This window comes from Triticum aestivum, chromosome 5B, assembly GCF_018294505.1.
Source record: "Triticum aestivum cultivar Chinese Spring chromosome 5B, IWGSC CS RefSeq v2.1, whole genome shotgun sequence".
NCBI lineage: Eukaryota > Viridiplantae > Streptophyta > Magnoliopsida > Poales > Poaceae > Triticum > Triticum aestivum.
Genome location: NC_057807.1, coordinates 613,721,369 through 613,736,812, shown reverse-complemented (window position 1 = coordinate 613,736,812; position 15,444 = coordinate 613,721,369). Strand labels below are relative to the sequence as shown.

At 45.0% G+C, this 15,444-nt stretch overlaps 2 protein-coding genes across 2 annotated transcripts; both read left to right on the top strand.

Annotated features, from left to right (window-relative positions):
• The first annotated feature begins 397 nt into the window (after positions 1-397).
• Positions 398-1,138, top strand: LOC123117156 (non-specific lipid transfer protein GPI-anchored 5). The gene has a single exon (XM_044537980.1). It carries the CDS (start codon positions 465-467, stop codon positions 981-983), a length of 519 nt encoding a protein of 172 aa, XP_044393915.1. The 5' UTR covers positions 398-464; the 3' UTR covers positions 984-1,138.
• A 6,878-nt stretch (positions 1,139-8,016) lies between these two features.
• LOC123117155 (non-specific lipid transfer protein GPI-anchored 5) lies at positions 8,017-8,796 on the top strand. Its single transcript, XM_044537979.1, has one exon. The coding sequence runs from the start codon at positions 8,088-8,090 to the stop codon at positions 8,598-8,600; it is 513 nt and encodes a 170-aa protein (XP_044393914.1). The 5' UTR covers positions 8,017-8,087; the 3' UTR covers positions 8,601-8,796.
• The last annotated feature ends 6,648 nt before the right edge of the window (positions 8,797-15,444 follow it).

The following is a 15,444-nucleotide window of genomic DNA, read 5'->3' as shown; positions in this document are numbered from 1 at the left end:
ACATCAGATCAATTGGTTGCATGCCAGGATAACAAAGCAAGTTACTGGAGAAAAAAAAGTTACTAGAACACTTCCTAACAGGAAGGTAAATACAAGAGATAGCCAACAAAAACCGCACCGCGACACTCACTACCTTTGTTAGCTTCGTGTAACACGGCATGGACCAGCACCGGCCTGGTCCAACTTTCTTTCTGAACATAACTATTTTAGCAGCCACATATCAAATACTTTTCTCAAGTAGTGCACGACAACTGCAGTAACTCAGAGAAAGAAATCATTTCGTTGCAAGAGTAGGAAGTAGCTCAACAACAAACCCAACTAAATCCACCTTCCCCAACAATAACCACTCCTATAAGAACACACCAATTCGAATGCCAAAAGCACAAACAGCATCTAGCTCCAAAGCCTCCAGCCAAGAAAAAGCATCTGTCTTCCACTAGCAGTCCAAGGAGAAGATTCATCGAATGGCGGCGAGAACCATGTCAAGCAGCAGCAGTATCCTGCTGGTCGCGGCTGTGGCGGCGCTGCTGGTGGCGTCGGCATCGGCGCAGTCCGGGTGCACGGCAGCTCTCGTCGGCCTGTACCCGTGCTTGAACTACATCAGCGGCAACGAGACGGCGCCCACCAAGTCCTGCTGCTCGCAGCTGAGCTCCGTCGTGCAGTCCCAGCCGCAGTGCCTCTGCAGCGCGCTCGGCGGCGACTCGTCGTCCCTCGGCGGCATGACCATCAACAAGACGCGCGCGCTCGAGCTTCCCAAGGCGTGCAACGTGCAGACCCCGCCGGCGAGCAAGTGCAACGGCGGTGGCACTGCTCCTGGCGCCGCCACGCCGACCACGCCCGAGGTGCAGACACCGGCAGGGTCTGGATCCAAGACGACCCCGTCGGCGTACCTGCAGGAGAACGGCGGCTCGTCACTCCAGGGCCCGGCTGGGCTGGTGCTCGCCCTCGCGGCTGCTGCGGTCTACGCCGTGTCCTCTCTGTGAGCGTCTGGGGCGCTAGCTGGATGGTAGTTCCAAAATGTATTTCTTTCCCGGTATTATTTGGTTTAGCATTGGGCATTGGTGATTGGTGAGGACCGAGAGGATTATATTGTAGGGTGTTCTGTTCCACATATGTATTATTATTATTGGTTGTCTTCTTTGAGTCTCCGTATATGATCAACAACGGTAATCATCGATTTTTTTCAAGAAAAATTGAGTGATGACAAAACCAATAGGATTATATGTGGTAGAATGCCTCTAATGATATTGTGATTGCAGCATTTTCCCTATATTTCAGCAAACACACTAGCTAGTAAATTAAAAAAGAGGGGGACATTGTCCTCTTGTCTAATTCTAACACAGAAGTTATCTGAAATATTCAGAAATAAGTTTTAGATCAACGGGAAGCGACATTTCCATAATAGTATGTTGTAAGCCTTTTCATAGTCGGTTAAGGATCAGACCACTAGAATCAGTTTTGTGCACTTCGTGGGAAGCTCATAGGCGGAAACGACACTTGTTATTTTGCAACAATAAAAAATGGCACTTGTTGAAATGAATCTACCCCTAACAAACATAGTTTGGTTGGAAAACAAAAGCACCTACAATCAATAGGTGCAATCTTATTAATCATAGGTTTGGTAAAAAATCTTCAGATAAGAAGTCCCTAAACTAATGTGCCCTGAACATCTTCATAGCATAGTTTTCTTTCGGAATGAGTGTGATGATTACAAAATTCAGTTGAAAAAAATAATCTGATGTGGCACTCTCGATCCCCCACCAAAGCCATGATAATCATCTTTGAAGAGGACTCGACCAAATGACTTGGTAGAAGAGAGGACGCGACATCAAGAGCAAGAGCACCGTGTGTACACGAGCCCATAGATAGTTTCTTCCTCATAGAAAGATATTTGCAAACAATCATCTCCGGAAACTGAAACCATTTCGTCATTTGACCAAAAGCATTCTTCAAACAGATATTAGGCTTCGTTTGAAACCCAAAGGATATTTATAAAAATTAGAGGCAACCCATATGAACACTTTGGCAGTAAAAAGTGGACCGTCGAAGCCTTGGAAAGACACATGTTTTCTATGCCTCTTTTTTTTGCGAGAAAACTTCTCATTTATTCATCAACCGTGTGGGTAGTACAAAGAACACTAGAAGTAAAATTTACATCCAGGTCGGTAGACCACCTAGTGATGACTAAAAGCACTGGAGCATGCCGAAGGCGCACCCCATCAGCGCCCTTCCCGCGTCGGAGCCGAGCAGACATTGTTGTAGTAGACAGTCAGAAATTCATCGTGCTAAGGCCACATAGGGCCAGCGCACCAGAACAGCAACCGCTGCCGATGAAGAGAAGCATAGATCGGATGGACCCAACCCGCAGACACAGAGACGTAGACGAACAAAGACCAGATCCAGGTGGATCCACCGAAGACAAACACCGACTAGATTCCAGGAAATCCGCCGAAGACACACCTCCACATGCCCTCCGACGATGTAGGTGGGGAGAACCTTATTCCATCTTCAAGAAGCCGCTGCCGCCTCGTCTTCTTGAGCATGGCACAAAACCTAAGAAAACTCCGAGAAACACCTAAAAATGGGGCTCTCCCGCCGGCAAAGGCTGGTATCCACCACGCTTCCATGGTTCAAGGACCATAGAAGATGAGGCGGACCGGCGGTGGCGCCGGTGAGTGGCAGGGAAATCCTAGATGAGAGTTCACAGAGGGTAGGAGCGAAGGGGTATATGTTTTGTATGTCTCTTGTTAGCCTTAGCATGGAGATAAACAGTGTTTCTGTCATTTTTTGATACTTACATCCCTAGATATCTGCTTGAAGATTGTAATTTCCAACTATTCTCCATCTCAGTCTTGATTTTTTCTATATGTGCTATCTCATCCGTATTAACGAAATTGTCCATGAAGAGTTTTATTTAATTCTTCATGGTAGCCCTCCTTATTAGTACTCCATACAATAGTTTCTTGTACCAAATTCAGTAACCTCAGAGCAAGGATAGTTTTTTTAGTAAGGATTGTTGGGAAACGTGGTAATTTCAAAAAAATCCTACGATCACGCAAGATCTATCTAGATGATGCATATCAACGAGAGGGGAGAGTGTTGTCTATGTACCCTCGTAGACCGAAAGCGGAAGCGTTATGACAACGCGGTTGATGTAGTCATACGTCTTCACGATCCGACCGATCCTAGCACCGAAGGTACGGCACCTCCGCGATCTGCACACGTTCAACTCGGTGACGTCCCACGAACTCTAGATCCAGCTGAGGTCAAGGGAGAGTTTCATCAGCACGACGGCGTGGTGACGGTGATGATGAATTTACCGGCGCAGGGCTTCGCCTAAGCACTACGACGATATGATCGAGGTGGAAATCTTTGGAGGGGGGCACCGCACACGGCTAAAAGATCAACTTGTGTGCCTATGGGGTGCCCCCTCCCCCGTATATAAAGGAGGAGAGGGGAGGCCGGCCGGCCCTCCTTGGCGGGCCCCAAGAGGGGAATCCTACTAGGACTCCAAGTCCTAGTAGGTTTCCACCTAAAGAGAGAGGGGGGAGGAAGGAGAGGGAGAGGGGAAAGGAAAGCCCCCCCTCCTTGTCCTATTTGGACTCAATAGGGAGGGGGCGTGCGGCTTGCCCTGTTCGCCCCCCTCTCTCTCTCTCTCACCACTAAGGCCCATCGAGGCCCATTAGTTCCCCCGGGGGTTTCGATAACTCTCCGGCACTCCGGTTTTATCCGAAACTTCTCCGAAACACTTCCCGTGTCCGAACATAGCCGTCCAATATATCAATCTTTATGTCTCGACCATTTCGAGACTCCTCGTTATGTCCGTGATCACATCCACAACTCCGGACAACCTTTGATACATCATATCACATAAACTCATAATACTAATCGCCATCGAACGTTAAGCGTGCGGACCCTACGGGTTCGAGAACTATGTAGACATGACCGAGACACGTCTCCGGTCAATAACCACTAGCGGAACCTGGATGCTCATATTGGTTCCTACATATTCTACGAAGGTCTTTATCGGTCAAACCGCATAACAACATACGTTGTTCCCTTTGTCATCGGTATGTTACTTGCCTGAGATTCGATCTTCGGTATCATCATACCTAGTTCAATATCGTTACCGGCAAGTCTATTTACTCGTTCTGTAGTACCTTATCCCACAACTAACTCATTAGTTACAATGCTTGCAAGGCTTATAGTGATGAGTATTACCGAGAGGGCCCAGAGATACCTCCCCGAAACACGGAGTGACAAATCCTAATCTCGATCTATGCCAACCCAACAAACACCTTCGGAGACACCTGTAGAGCACCTTTATAATCACCCATTTACGTTGTGATGCTTGGTAGCATACAAAGTGTTCCTCCGGTATTCGGGAGTTGCATAATCTCATAGTCTGAGGAACTTGTATAAGTCATGAAGAAAGCAGTAGCAATGAAACTGACACGATCATAATGCTAAGCTAACGGATGGGTCATGTCCATGACATCATTGTCCTAATGATGTTATCTCGTTCATCAAATGACAACACATGTCTATGGTTAGGAAACATAACCATCTTTGATTAACGAGCTAGTCAAGTAGAGGCATACTAGGGACTATATGTTTTGTCTATGTATCCACGCATGTATCAAGTTTCCGGTTAATACAGTTCTAGCATGAATAATAAACATTTATCATGAATTAAGGAAATAAATAATAACTTTATTATTGCCTCCAGGGCATATTTCCTTCAAGGATAGGTGTATTCCCTTCCCTATGTAAGGCCAGTGGCGGATCTAGCAATTTGTTGAAGCCTGGGCCCAACAAAAGCTAAAGTGCTTCATTTTAGTGCTTGATCTACCAATAACCACGAGTATCACATATAAATGCGATGTAAATATAAGCACCAATATTGGGTCATCTAGAACCTTATCCATGTAAATTTTGTTTTGGTTTTGTGACGTATGGGGCAGCATTTTTCTTGTTTCTTGTCGGTTGTCATTCTCTTCGGTTGACCATTGTGGCCCTTTTTGTATCACTTTATGACATATTGACTCTTGTAAAGGCTACCACAATTACTGTTTATTGTGTGCATAAATCGATGTCAAGGCTGATGGTATGATCACTCTTTTTGTAAAAGCTGTTATAATTCAAGCATCATCAATGTGCAAAAACATGAGATACAATAATAAATACTCTCTCAATGTTCCTGCAAAAAGAAAACCTCTCTCCATGCAAATGTATAAGATCTCACATATTTATATTTCTAGATCCTTAGCTCGACGAATAAAATATGTATCATATACCACAAAAATATATCTGTCTTGATGACATATTCAACCAGACACACATATGACACCCCATGGTGAATCTCTAACTAAAAAATAAATTAGTAAATTGCATTCATTTAATTAGGTTGAAATATAAACAGGTTGGAGGCAATGAAGCACTGTGTAAATTACATGAGCCAGTCATGCAACATTTTTTTCTGAATTAGTTGGGGCTCATGAAAAAGACATTTGGGCTTGTGGCTCGCTAGAATGCGCGCTGCTAAGGACTAAGGCCCAAATGGCTAGAGAGCAGCCTGCTGGCCCAACTTATTCACCAGGTCATCTTTTTCAGAGAAGATCGTCGTTTCATGCCATTGCAGCGGCTCTGACCAAGGCGGGAGCTCGCCGACAATCAGGTAGACAACAACATTGAGCCTGGGTATGTTCCCAATGTGGAGGTATGGTAAATTCACCCCCTAAGTAAATCCCTAAGAACATCTTCAAAGCAATCCTCAAATCTTCATATGTTCAGACACAAAAACGCCACTCCAATGGACCTCCGCAAACCTAGTCATATACCAAGACATTCCAAACATGCCAAACCTGGTTCATATGTTGGAAAGAAATAGGTTAGTCCGAACATGTCCGCCACTTCAACTTTGGCCCATCCCGAACCACTTTCTTTTTGTCTTCTCTCAAGGAATAAAGCATGCATGAAGACACTGACGAGCTGGAACTGAAAGGTACCTAGGTTGTATCGATGAATTATGCCGCCACCATTGAGCCCAATAAGATAGACTAGGGTTCTCAACCGGAGCTCTGGCATGGGGAGGGAACCCACAACAGCACCCCACATGAGTCACTGGCGCTGGAGCACGAGCCTTCGCTCGGGTCCCCATCGGTGCCACACGAGGCACCAAGGTCGCCGACCCAACCCGAGGAAAGGACCGTCGCCACCAGCTCGAGGCCTCCATATGTAGACCGGCGAGTCGTCGCCGTTGAAGCCACGACAAGCCCCAGGCAGGCAAGGCGTTGGCCTTGGGCATGTTGAAGTTTTCCATCATTGACTGTAGCATACTCCCTGCGTTATTATTTACGTTGCACTTTTTTGTTTGTCTCGGGTCAAACTTTCTAAACTTTGACCAAGTTGACACAAAAACAATTAACCCACAATACTAAGTCAATATCATTGGAATCATCATTCACTATATTTTCATACTATGTATATATTTTTATTGTGAAATCTTAGATTAATTGTTTTTGATAAATTTGGTCAAGATTTATAAAGTTTGACCTAGGTCAAACTAATATGCAGAGTAAATAAAAATGGTGAGAGTACTATAGCTTACTGTAGCTTGCAAATTGCCTGGGACAATGGTATATCCTGGCTCTGCTACTGCCCCCCCCCCTCCCCCCCCCCCACGTACACCTAGCTCGAATTTGTCTTGCCTCACCCCAGCACCAATCGTCGGGGTAGATCCACGTCGGACCCAACCTTTGCCCACCTCCTCCCAAGTTAAGAAAAACATAAAAACCCACACATGACACTTGGGCCATGTTTGTTTGAGCTTCAAGAACCAGATTCAGCTTTGCCAGTGAAGTTGAATCTGGAATCCAAAACAAACATCTATTTTGAATTAGCTTTGCCAGTGAAGCCAGCTTTGTTAGTGAAGGTAGATCTGGAATCTGAAACAAACAGACATTTCGAATCAGCTTTGCCGGTGAAGCTGAATCTGGATTCAGGCCATATTTAGTGCAATTTGCTGAAGCACCTCAAAGTGTACTTCTGTGGCAATGCTGATACTGTGAATCAGCTTTACCAGTGAAGCAAATCTACAAGTGATTTGAATCCAATCAAAACTGAAACAAATATGATCTTATATAATTGTGAATCTGCTTTGCTACCGAAGTGAATCCCTAGGTGATTTGAATCAGATCAAAGTTGAAACAAACAAGACCTTAATACATTTTTTCGCGAATATGCTAAGGTTGCGTATTTTTTTATTCTTCCAAATGAGAGAGTTACAGCATGGGGGTTGCTCGGCCCCACATGAACAAAAGCTAGCCCTCGGGTATGATATGTTGGATCCCGGGTGGCGCCGGCCCTAGCCCAAAGACGTGCTTCATCTCTAATTATCTCGGTGAGGTGCACTGGCGGAGCTATGTGTATGGCTGGGGGGGGGGGGGGGAGGCTGTGTCCCCCCCCCCCCCCCCCCCCCAAGTCTGGGATCTTCTGTGAAGATTTTTTTTTTTTGTGATGGCATAGATTGGGAAAAATAGGGAGTTTTGCCTCTTCATAAACCCATATTTTGCCATTGGCCCCCTCAATGATCCTGTGGTAGCTCCGCCACTGGTGAGGTGGGAGGCCGAAGGCCGCTAGCCGTCGAAGATGCAACTGTTCCCGATGCTTTCAGAGCCACCAGACGGTGATGATAATGACACTTAATACCGTTGTTGGATGATGACACTTGATACCCTTGTTAGCTTCATCCAACACGGCAACGACGACGACACCTGGTTCAACTATGAACACAAACTATAAAGTACTGTAGCAGCCGCATATGCAATATTTTTCTGAAGTATCAGTATACGACAGCTGCAGCAATTCAGAGAAACAAATAATTTCGTGGCATGAGTAGGAAAGTTGGGACATGTAGCTCACCAACACACCCAACTAATTCCACCTTCCCCAACAGAACAACTCCTATAAAATCATACAAATTTGAGCGCCAAGAGTACGAACACACAAGCCTGATCAGCGTAAGCAAGAAGCAAAGGAAAAGCCTCTTGCTTTCACTAGTAAACCGAGGGAAGAAAAATCCATCAATGGCGGCGAGAGCCATGTCTGGCAACGGCCTCCTCTTGGCCGTGGCGTTGGCATCGGCCTTTCTGGTGGCGACAGCGACGGCGCAGTCCGGGTGCACGGCGGCGCTGGTCGGCCTGTACCCGTGCATGAACTACATCAGCGGCTACGACACGGCGCCCACCAAGTCCTGCTGCTCGCAGGTCGGCTCCGTGGTGCAGTCCCAGCCCCAGTGCCTCTGCAGCGCGCTCGGCGGCGACTCGTCATCGCTCGGCGGCATGACCCTCAACAAGACGCGCGCGCTCGAGCTGCCCAAGGCATGCAACGTGCAGACCCCGCCGGCGAGCAAGTGCAACAACGGTGGTGGCGGTGCTCCTGGCGCCGCCTCGCCAGAGGTGCAGACACCTGCCGGCTCGGGGTCGAAGGCAACGCCGTCGGCGTACCTGCAGGAGAACGGCGGCTCGTCGCTCCAGGGCACGGTGGCCCTGGTGTTCGCGGTCGCTGCTGCGGCGGTCTATGCCGTGTCGGCCGTGTAGTGACTACATAGTGAGCTGGACTGAAGCGCTAGCTGGCTGGCGACCTAGAAATTCGTTTCTTGTGTGGCATGATTTGTTTTTCACATTGGTTCAGCATTAAGCATTGGGGAGGAGGATTGGTCAGTGGTGTGTTCCTCATCTGTACTACTTTGGGTTTCTTGCTGCACTTGAAATAAAGTGGGTTTTGTTTTGTTCCCATTGATGGTTCAATTTGATCGAGATGTGCAAACACCTATCACATCATCACAGGTCGGGGTACAAACACATAGTAGATTCTTACTTATCGATGTATGCCTTTGCAAAGATAGCTCAGTTCCTCGACGAAAGTACATATCTAGAAAAAGAGAGGGCGCTGAGCGATGCAGATATGGAAACAGAGCAGAAAACAGAGTAGTGATACTCGGAAAACAGAGCAGAAAACAGAGTACTGATACTCAGAAAACAGAGCAGAAAACAGAGTAGTGATACTCAGAAAACAGAGCACCAAGTAGCGGCAACCGAATTACTCAGAAATGCTTGCACTGTCGGATGTACAACCTGGATGAAATGTGAAGTATTTGTGGCAGGTAATTACCACTATGAATTTATTTTATTTTATTTTTTTGCGGAAAAACTTCCAATCTATTCATCTTCAATCATGGCAGTACAACGAATACCAGAAATAAAAATTACATCCAGATTCGTAGACCACCTAGCGACGACTACAAGCACCGAAGCGAGCCGAAGGCGCGGCGCCGTCATCGCCCCTCCATCTCTGGAGCCGGGCACAACTTGTTGTAGTAGACAGTCGGGAAGTCGTCATGCTAAGGCCCCATAGGACCAGCACCCCAGAACAGCAACCGCCGCTGATGAAAAATAAACGTAGATCGGAAGGATCCAAACCGAACACACACGAACGTAGACGAACAACGACGAGATCCGAGCAAATCCACCAAAGATAGATCTGCCGGAAACACACCTCCACACACCCACCAACGATGCTAGACGCACCGCCGGAACAGGGGCTAGGCGGGGAGACCTTTATTCCATCTTCAGGGAGCCGCCGCCGTCTCGCCTTCCTGATTAGGACACAAACCCTAACAAGATTGAAAAAAACGACTAAAAACGAAGCCCTCCCGCCGGTCCTTGCCAGGATCCACCGCCCCTCCATGGCCCTAGGGCCACCGGAGACGAGGCGGACCTGCGCCGGCGCCAGCGAGAGGCACAAACCCTAACTTTCTTTCTTAGAGGAGGAGGAGGAGGTGGAGGAGGAGCCCTTACCACTATGAATTGAAGCTGTCAATAAGGTAGGGATCATCAAAACACCGAACCATCCGATGTAAAGGCGATTTTAGTGCTAGTTATCCAGTTGCAGAAGCGACCCCACAGGCTTGTACTTTCGCATCTCCCTAAAATTGCAGTCATGGTAAGATATTGGTTTATTCAAATTGCAAGGACTCCCAAGCACACGTATTAACTAGAATATAGATAATAGAAGACTTGTTATTAAACAGTATAACATAGACTATATACCAATGTCAACCAAGTCATCCCAAAGATTAGCTATCCATATAACTAAATTAACCAAACCAATAATTTGTATTTGTAAATGAAGTGAGTCAAAGTTAAAAACTTTGATGGGTCTTTTCTATAAGGGTTGCCCGGGACTCCAACCCAGAACTAGTCGGATGGAGTAGATAATTATTCCTTGTTACAATAGAAAAAAATCCCTCCCCAAATCGTGCTTGCATTTTTCATTGCACACGACTTTCCCTATGTAGAAATAGCCAATTTCTATTCCAAAGAGGAAGTTCTACTAATTTTTTTTAATTAGTAAGTTGATTCACCTACTCTTTATTATAATAAAAAGAACATTTCAGAATGAAAAATAGAAAAAGAAAAACTTAAATCCTTGGATGATGTAGCTTGGCCTTTGCAACAACGAACAACCAAATTTTCCTTATGTACCCAGTTCTCTAACTGGTGGTCCTACTAGTATAACTAGCATAGTGGCCCGCTCGATGTGCGGGCTAAAATTTTATAAACTTCAATGATAAGAACAGGTTGTCTATTTTGACCGAAGAAAAAATGAAATCAAATGTGATGATATTACAAATATAAGATTTGCGAACATAATTTTGTGTTAGGTATGTTTGATTTGAATGCTTTTATTGATATATAAATAAGAGATTTTTACATTTGTGCCCCTGGTTCCTTAGCTCTACTCATTCATCCCCGCACTCTTAACTTTTACTCAATTTCCCTACTCCTTTGCCAGAAACCCTCATAACTGGGCACAACAGACATTGCCATCAGGTCAAAGGCTTGACCGTTAACTCTGACTACTGGGGCCACGCTGGACTGTGTCGTCCGTTCGACCTGACAAGTGGGCCCGCGTTTGGTGGTGTTGGTGTTCGACCGTTGGGCCGTGGTTTCGTTGGGTCATCCCTTGCATTAAACGTCTGCGCGCGCCGCCAGGACAGAAGCCTGTTATGCATGCACCCAGCAAACCTTGCTTGCATGCGTCGATCGAGCCTGCATGGGCTGATGCACGATCCCACGATGCGCTGACTGAGCTTGCATGCGCCGATCGAGCCTGCATGCGTCGATCGATCCTGCATGCGCCGATGCGTCCGCCACGATGCACTGACTGAGCAGCTTTCTTGCATGCCAGCCGCCACGGATGCAGCGACGGTCACTGCCGCTGGTTCCTCTCTTCTAGCTAGGTGGCTACATATTTGTGGCTTGTGTAAAAAAAAGAGCCACTCCCATGCTTAGTTGCACTCGTTCATCCCTACTAACAAAGCTTGCTTGCATGCACTAGGTGGTTACTAACAAGGGAACCCTACTAACAAGCCGAGCTCTCTAAGAAAATAATCAACAAATATGTAGTCCCAATATGTAGATAGGGCTAACAAGCCCATAGCACGATCACATAGCTCAAACTAGGAAGAATTTAATAATAGAATAGATAGAAAACTTAATAATAGAATTTAAGAAAAGGGCCAACAAGCCCATAGCAACTCCATTACAACTTAACATAACATAGACTAAAAAAGATAGAGGGTTTAGAACCCTAGCCGCCGCCTTCTCCACCTCGCTCCTCCTCCGGGCGCTCTTTTCACTTCTCCTCTGGGGCGTTGTCGATGGGGTACGGAAGAGTGTGCATGCGCGTTGCTGTGGGGAAAATGTTGTTGTACTCCGTGAACCTGTTGTGGGTGGTGAAAGCAATGAACTCGTAGCCACACCAAAACACCCGCCCGAGGAGGTAGAAGGCGTCGAAGGTGTTGGTGAAGTGGGCAAGGAGAGCAAGCACCACCCGGTTTTGGATAACCTCCTCGACGCGGAACATCGTTGGAGATCCCCTCAGGAGGTGGTAGTAGCCAGACGCGAGGAAGAACTTGGTGAAGTTCCTTGCGGTCCTCAGCCTTGATATCGCCGACACACGTAGTGTGCGATCAACGTACACGCCGGTAGGGTAGAGCCTCTCCGGCACAGAGGGTGGGAAGCGGTAGGTTGGTCTGGTGTACTGCATGGCTGAGGGATGTGCAGAAGACGGAGAAGGGGTCAAAGAGCAAGAAGGGCATATGGATGAGGGATTGCAGAGGCAGAGGGTGGCTTAAATAGACGTAGTGCTACATGTTATTTGGCCGTGGCAACAATAGGGTCAAATGTGAAGTTAGTAGCCCATTTTCAAACCCACCACAGCATTGAGAGTGTACACGCGTGGGAAACGGTGGTTTTAAAAGAAGAAAAAAAGAAGCTAATTGCACTCGTGGGAATCCGTGATCAAACCCTATATTATATGGAAAACAAGAGACAATTTTTGAAGAGCTTGTGGCCATTTTGCATGATAAAAATAAATTTGGCCCATAAATATTTGGTCATTTTGCATGATAAAAAGAGAGAGAGGGCTTCTGGCCATTATACAAATGCAAAATGACCCATTTTTTAATAGTTTGTGGCCATTTTGCATGATAAAAATAAATTTAGCCCTTACAAATTTGGTCATTTTACATTTCTATAGAACAAAAAGAACTAAATTTTCTATGCAATGTCAATTGTTGTGTAATTTCAAATGATGCAAAAAAAACCCAGAGCCAACACGTTCTCAAAAAACAAAGCCAGCACGTTCACAAAAAAACGACGCGATTCGACGGCCCAACTAGAGCTTGGTTTCCTTTTGGGCCCAACATCACCGTTTTATTTCGCGGAGTCAGTGGTGGGCGAGAAGCCGAGCACAACCAACATGATCGCCTCTCGCGGATCGCCCCACGATCCAACGATGTGGAGCCGTCCTTGTGATCCAACGGCCCGGAGCCTGCACGCCCCACCAAATTCCTTCTAGAAGACCACATCTGAGGGTTGTGGCTTGGCGCCAGGGTATGATCGAACGACTGACGTTGGGAGCTAGGGTTAGGCGAAACCCCGCGGGGTTTAGAGGGGTTTTGAGCTGGTCAACGGAGTTACGAAAGCTTTGACTAAGCATAACTAATTTAAAAAAAATCGAAAAAATATGAAACCTTTGTCGTTCAATGTTTTATAAGACACACTAACGAGGAAAAAATACTAAACTTGGTCTATGGTCATTTTCATGAAAAATCCCTAGCTGGCACGATCGAGGTCAAATGAGCACCATTAATTTAAAAAATTCAAACAAAATATGAAATCTGCGCACAATGTTGTCTTATGTGACATATTACCAACCAAAAATCATAAACTTGGTCTATGGTCATTTTCATGGGAAAACCTTCACACATATGAGCTATCACCTACAAGATCTCATAGAGTTCAAGGAGATGAGGTAGGGTTACCTTTTGTTTTTGAAAAATTTAAGAAAAGCAAAAAAATCACCAAAGCTTTATTTCAAAGTGAATAAGAAGGATCTGAACTTAGTTTTACATTTTCATATTTTAAACGTGTTTTTAATAGTTTTTATATTAAAGCATATTTTCCAAAAGAAAATGTAAAAATATGAAGATTAATTCAAAAAATAGTGAGACTTTGAATCTACGCTGTATGGATTGAATAGGTGTTAATACAAAATATTTGGCTCATTTAGAGTAGGTCCAAAAAAACTTGATTACAAATGGGCTATTTACCCTAGCGTGGGAGCTCATTTGGAGCATATTTCTCAAATTCAATTTTTTATGACCTCCTCTAAATCATCTTAAATTTTGCACACATGATCTCCTACACGAACATAGATAGTTTGCTAAGGTTTTTTTTTGCATTTTCTTGAATTTACACAAACATACATAGATAATTTGCTGGTGGGAAAAAGCATGCATTTGATTTGATTAATAATCATGAGACGAATAACATGTGTGATCAGTGAAGCAACACTGAAACAACATGTGTGGTCAGTGAAGCAACACTGAAGTGGTCAGTGAAGCAACACTGAAACAACATGTCTGATCAGTGAAGCAACACTGAAACAACATGTTTGATCATTGCAGCACCTAAACTCTAGTTCACAACATCTAACCAGAACTAACCATACACCACAAGCAAATATAAGGACAAACAAATACAGATAGAATAATACGTTACTAGCATCACCATAGATTAAGTTCACACCATAAACTGCCACATTAAAGTTTGCCATAAGTAACCGGACCCTAAGACCCAAAAGATTAAGATTCGGTTCACATCATCACACCATCACAGCATCATCACATCACTTCACGCCGGAGTCAGGGCCTTCGCGAGCGCAACATGTTGCCCCCTGATCTTGTAGTCCTCCCCGCGGATCTCTACATCATCTGCATGAGACAGAAGGTGATCGAAGCGACCATCCTTGGGCTTTGGCTTGGTGGTGCAGTAGGGGCAGTGCCACTTCTTGAACTTGCAATTGTAGAAGGAAGCAACTCCCTTGGCCTTGATCTTCTGCACCTCCTTGGCTGTGAAGGATGCGACGTTTCCCTTGTACACATCATCTCCGGAATCATACTGCACACATGAATTAATTGCATTAGTACATTATAGATTCATATACACCATGTCAAAGGAACTAAATGAACAAGGGATAGGCTTACCTCATATTCAGAATCGTCACTAAACGCCCCCTCGTATGGATCGTAGTCGGCCAGCTTCCTCCCCCCCCCCCCAACCATCATCCTCCTGAATATACAATTACATCCATCACTAGTAGCCAATTGAAAATTTAGATATGCACACATGACACATCGATCATAGGGCTAATATACTCCCAATATCAGAAATGTTTTAGAAGTGGGGTTTTTTATTTCTGTGCCCCTTAGCTCTATGCATTCAAAAACCACATCCATCACTAGTATATCAATGTATTAGATTTGTACACACATTGATCAAAAACCCCAATATGACATTCAAATAACACATCGATCATTCGTCATGCACACACATTGAAGAACAGAGCTAATATAACTACATATTGTGGACAAATTTATATACTAATGAATCAAATTTATATACTAGTAAATCAAAAAACCCAATATGACAAATTTACACACATTGAATCAAATTTATAACTTCTTAATCAATAAATTCCATTTGGGCATATGATATTCAAAACCCCAATCTGAGTAGCATTCAAAAACAAATCTCATAGGGACCCAATCTAAGGCAACGAATTTGAGTAGCATTAAAAAAACCCAATCTATGAGCACTAAAAACAAATCTAATAAACATCATAGCATTAAAAACCCCAATCTGCAACGAATTTATCCCAATCATTGCAGCACCTAAAATCATAGTTCACAAAATAGCATTTTTGCAACGAATTTATCCAACAAACCCTAGTCCAAAAACCCCCGCCCCCAACCCATACCCTACAGAAAACCCCGGCACATCCATCAAAGCAACTACTCTAACCAAACTACCG

Coding starts and splice junctions, on each gene's coding strand:
- LOC123117155 (XM_044537979.1), top strand. CDS start 8,088: ATGGCGGCGAGAGCCATGTCTGGCAACGGCCTCCTCTTGGCCGTGGCG.
- LOC123117156 (XM_044537980.1), top strand. CDS start 465: ATGGCGGCGAGAACCATGTCAAGCAGCAGCAGTATCCTGCTGGTCGCG.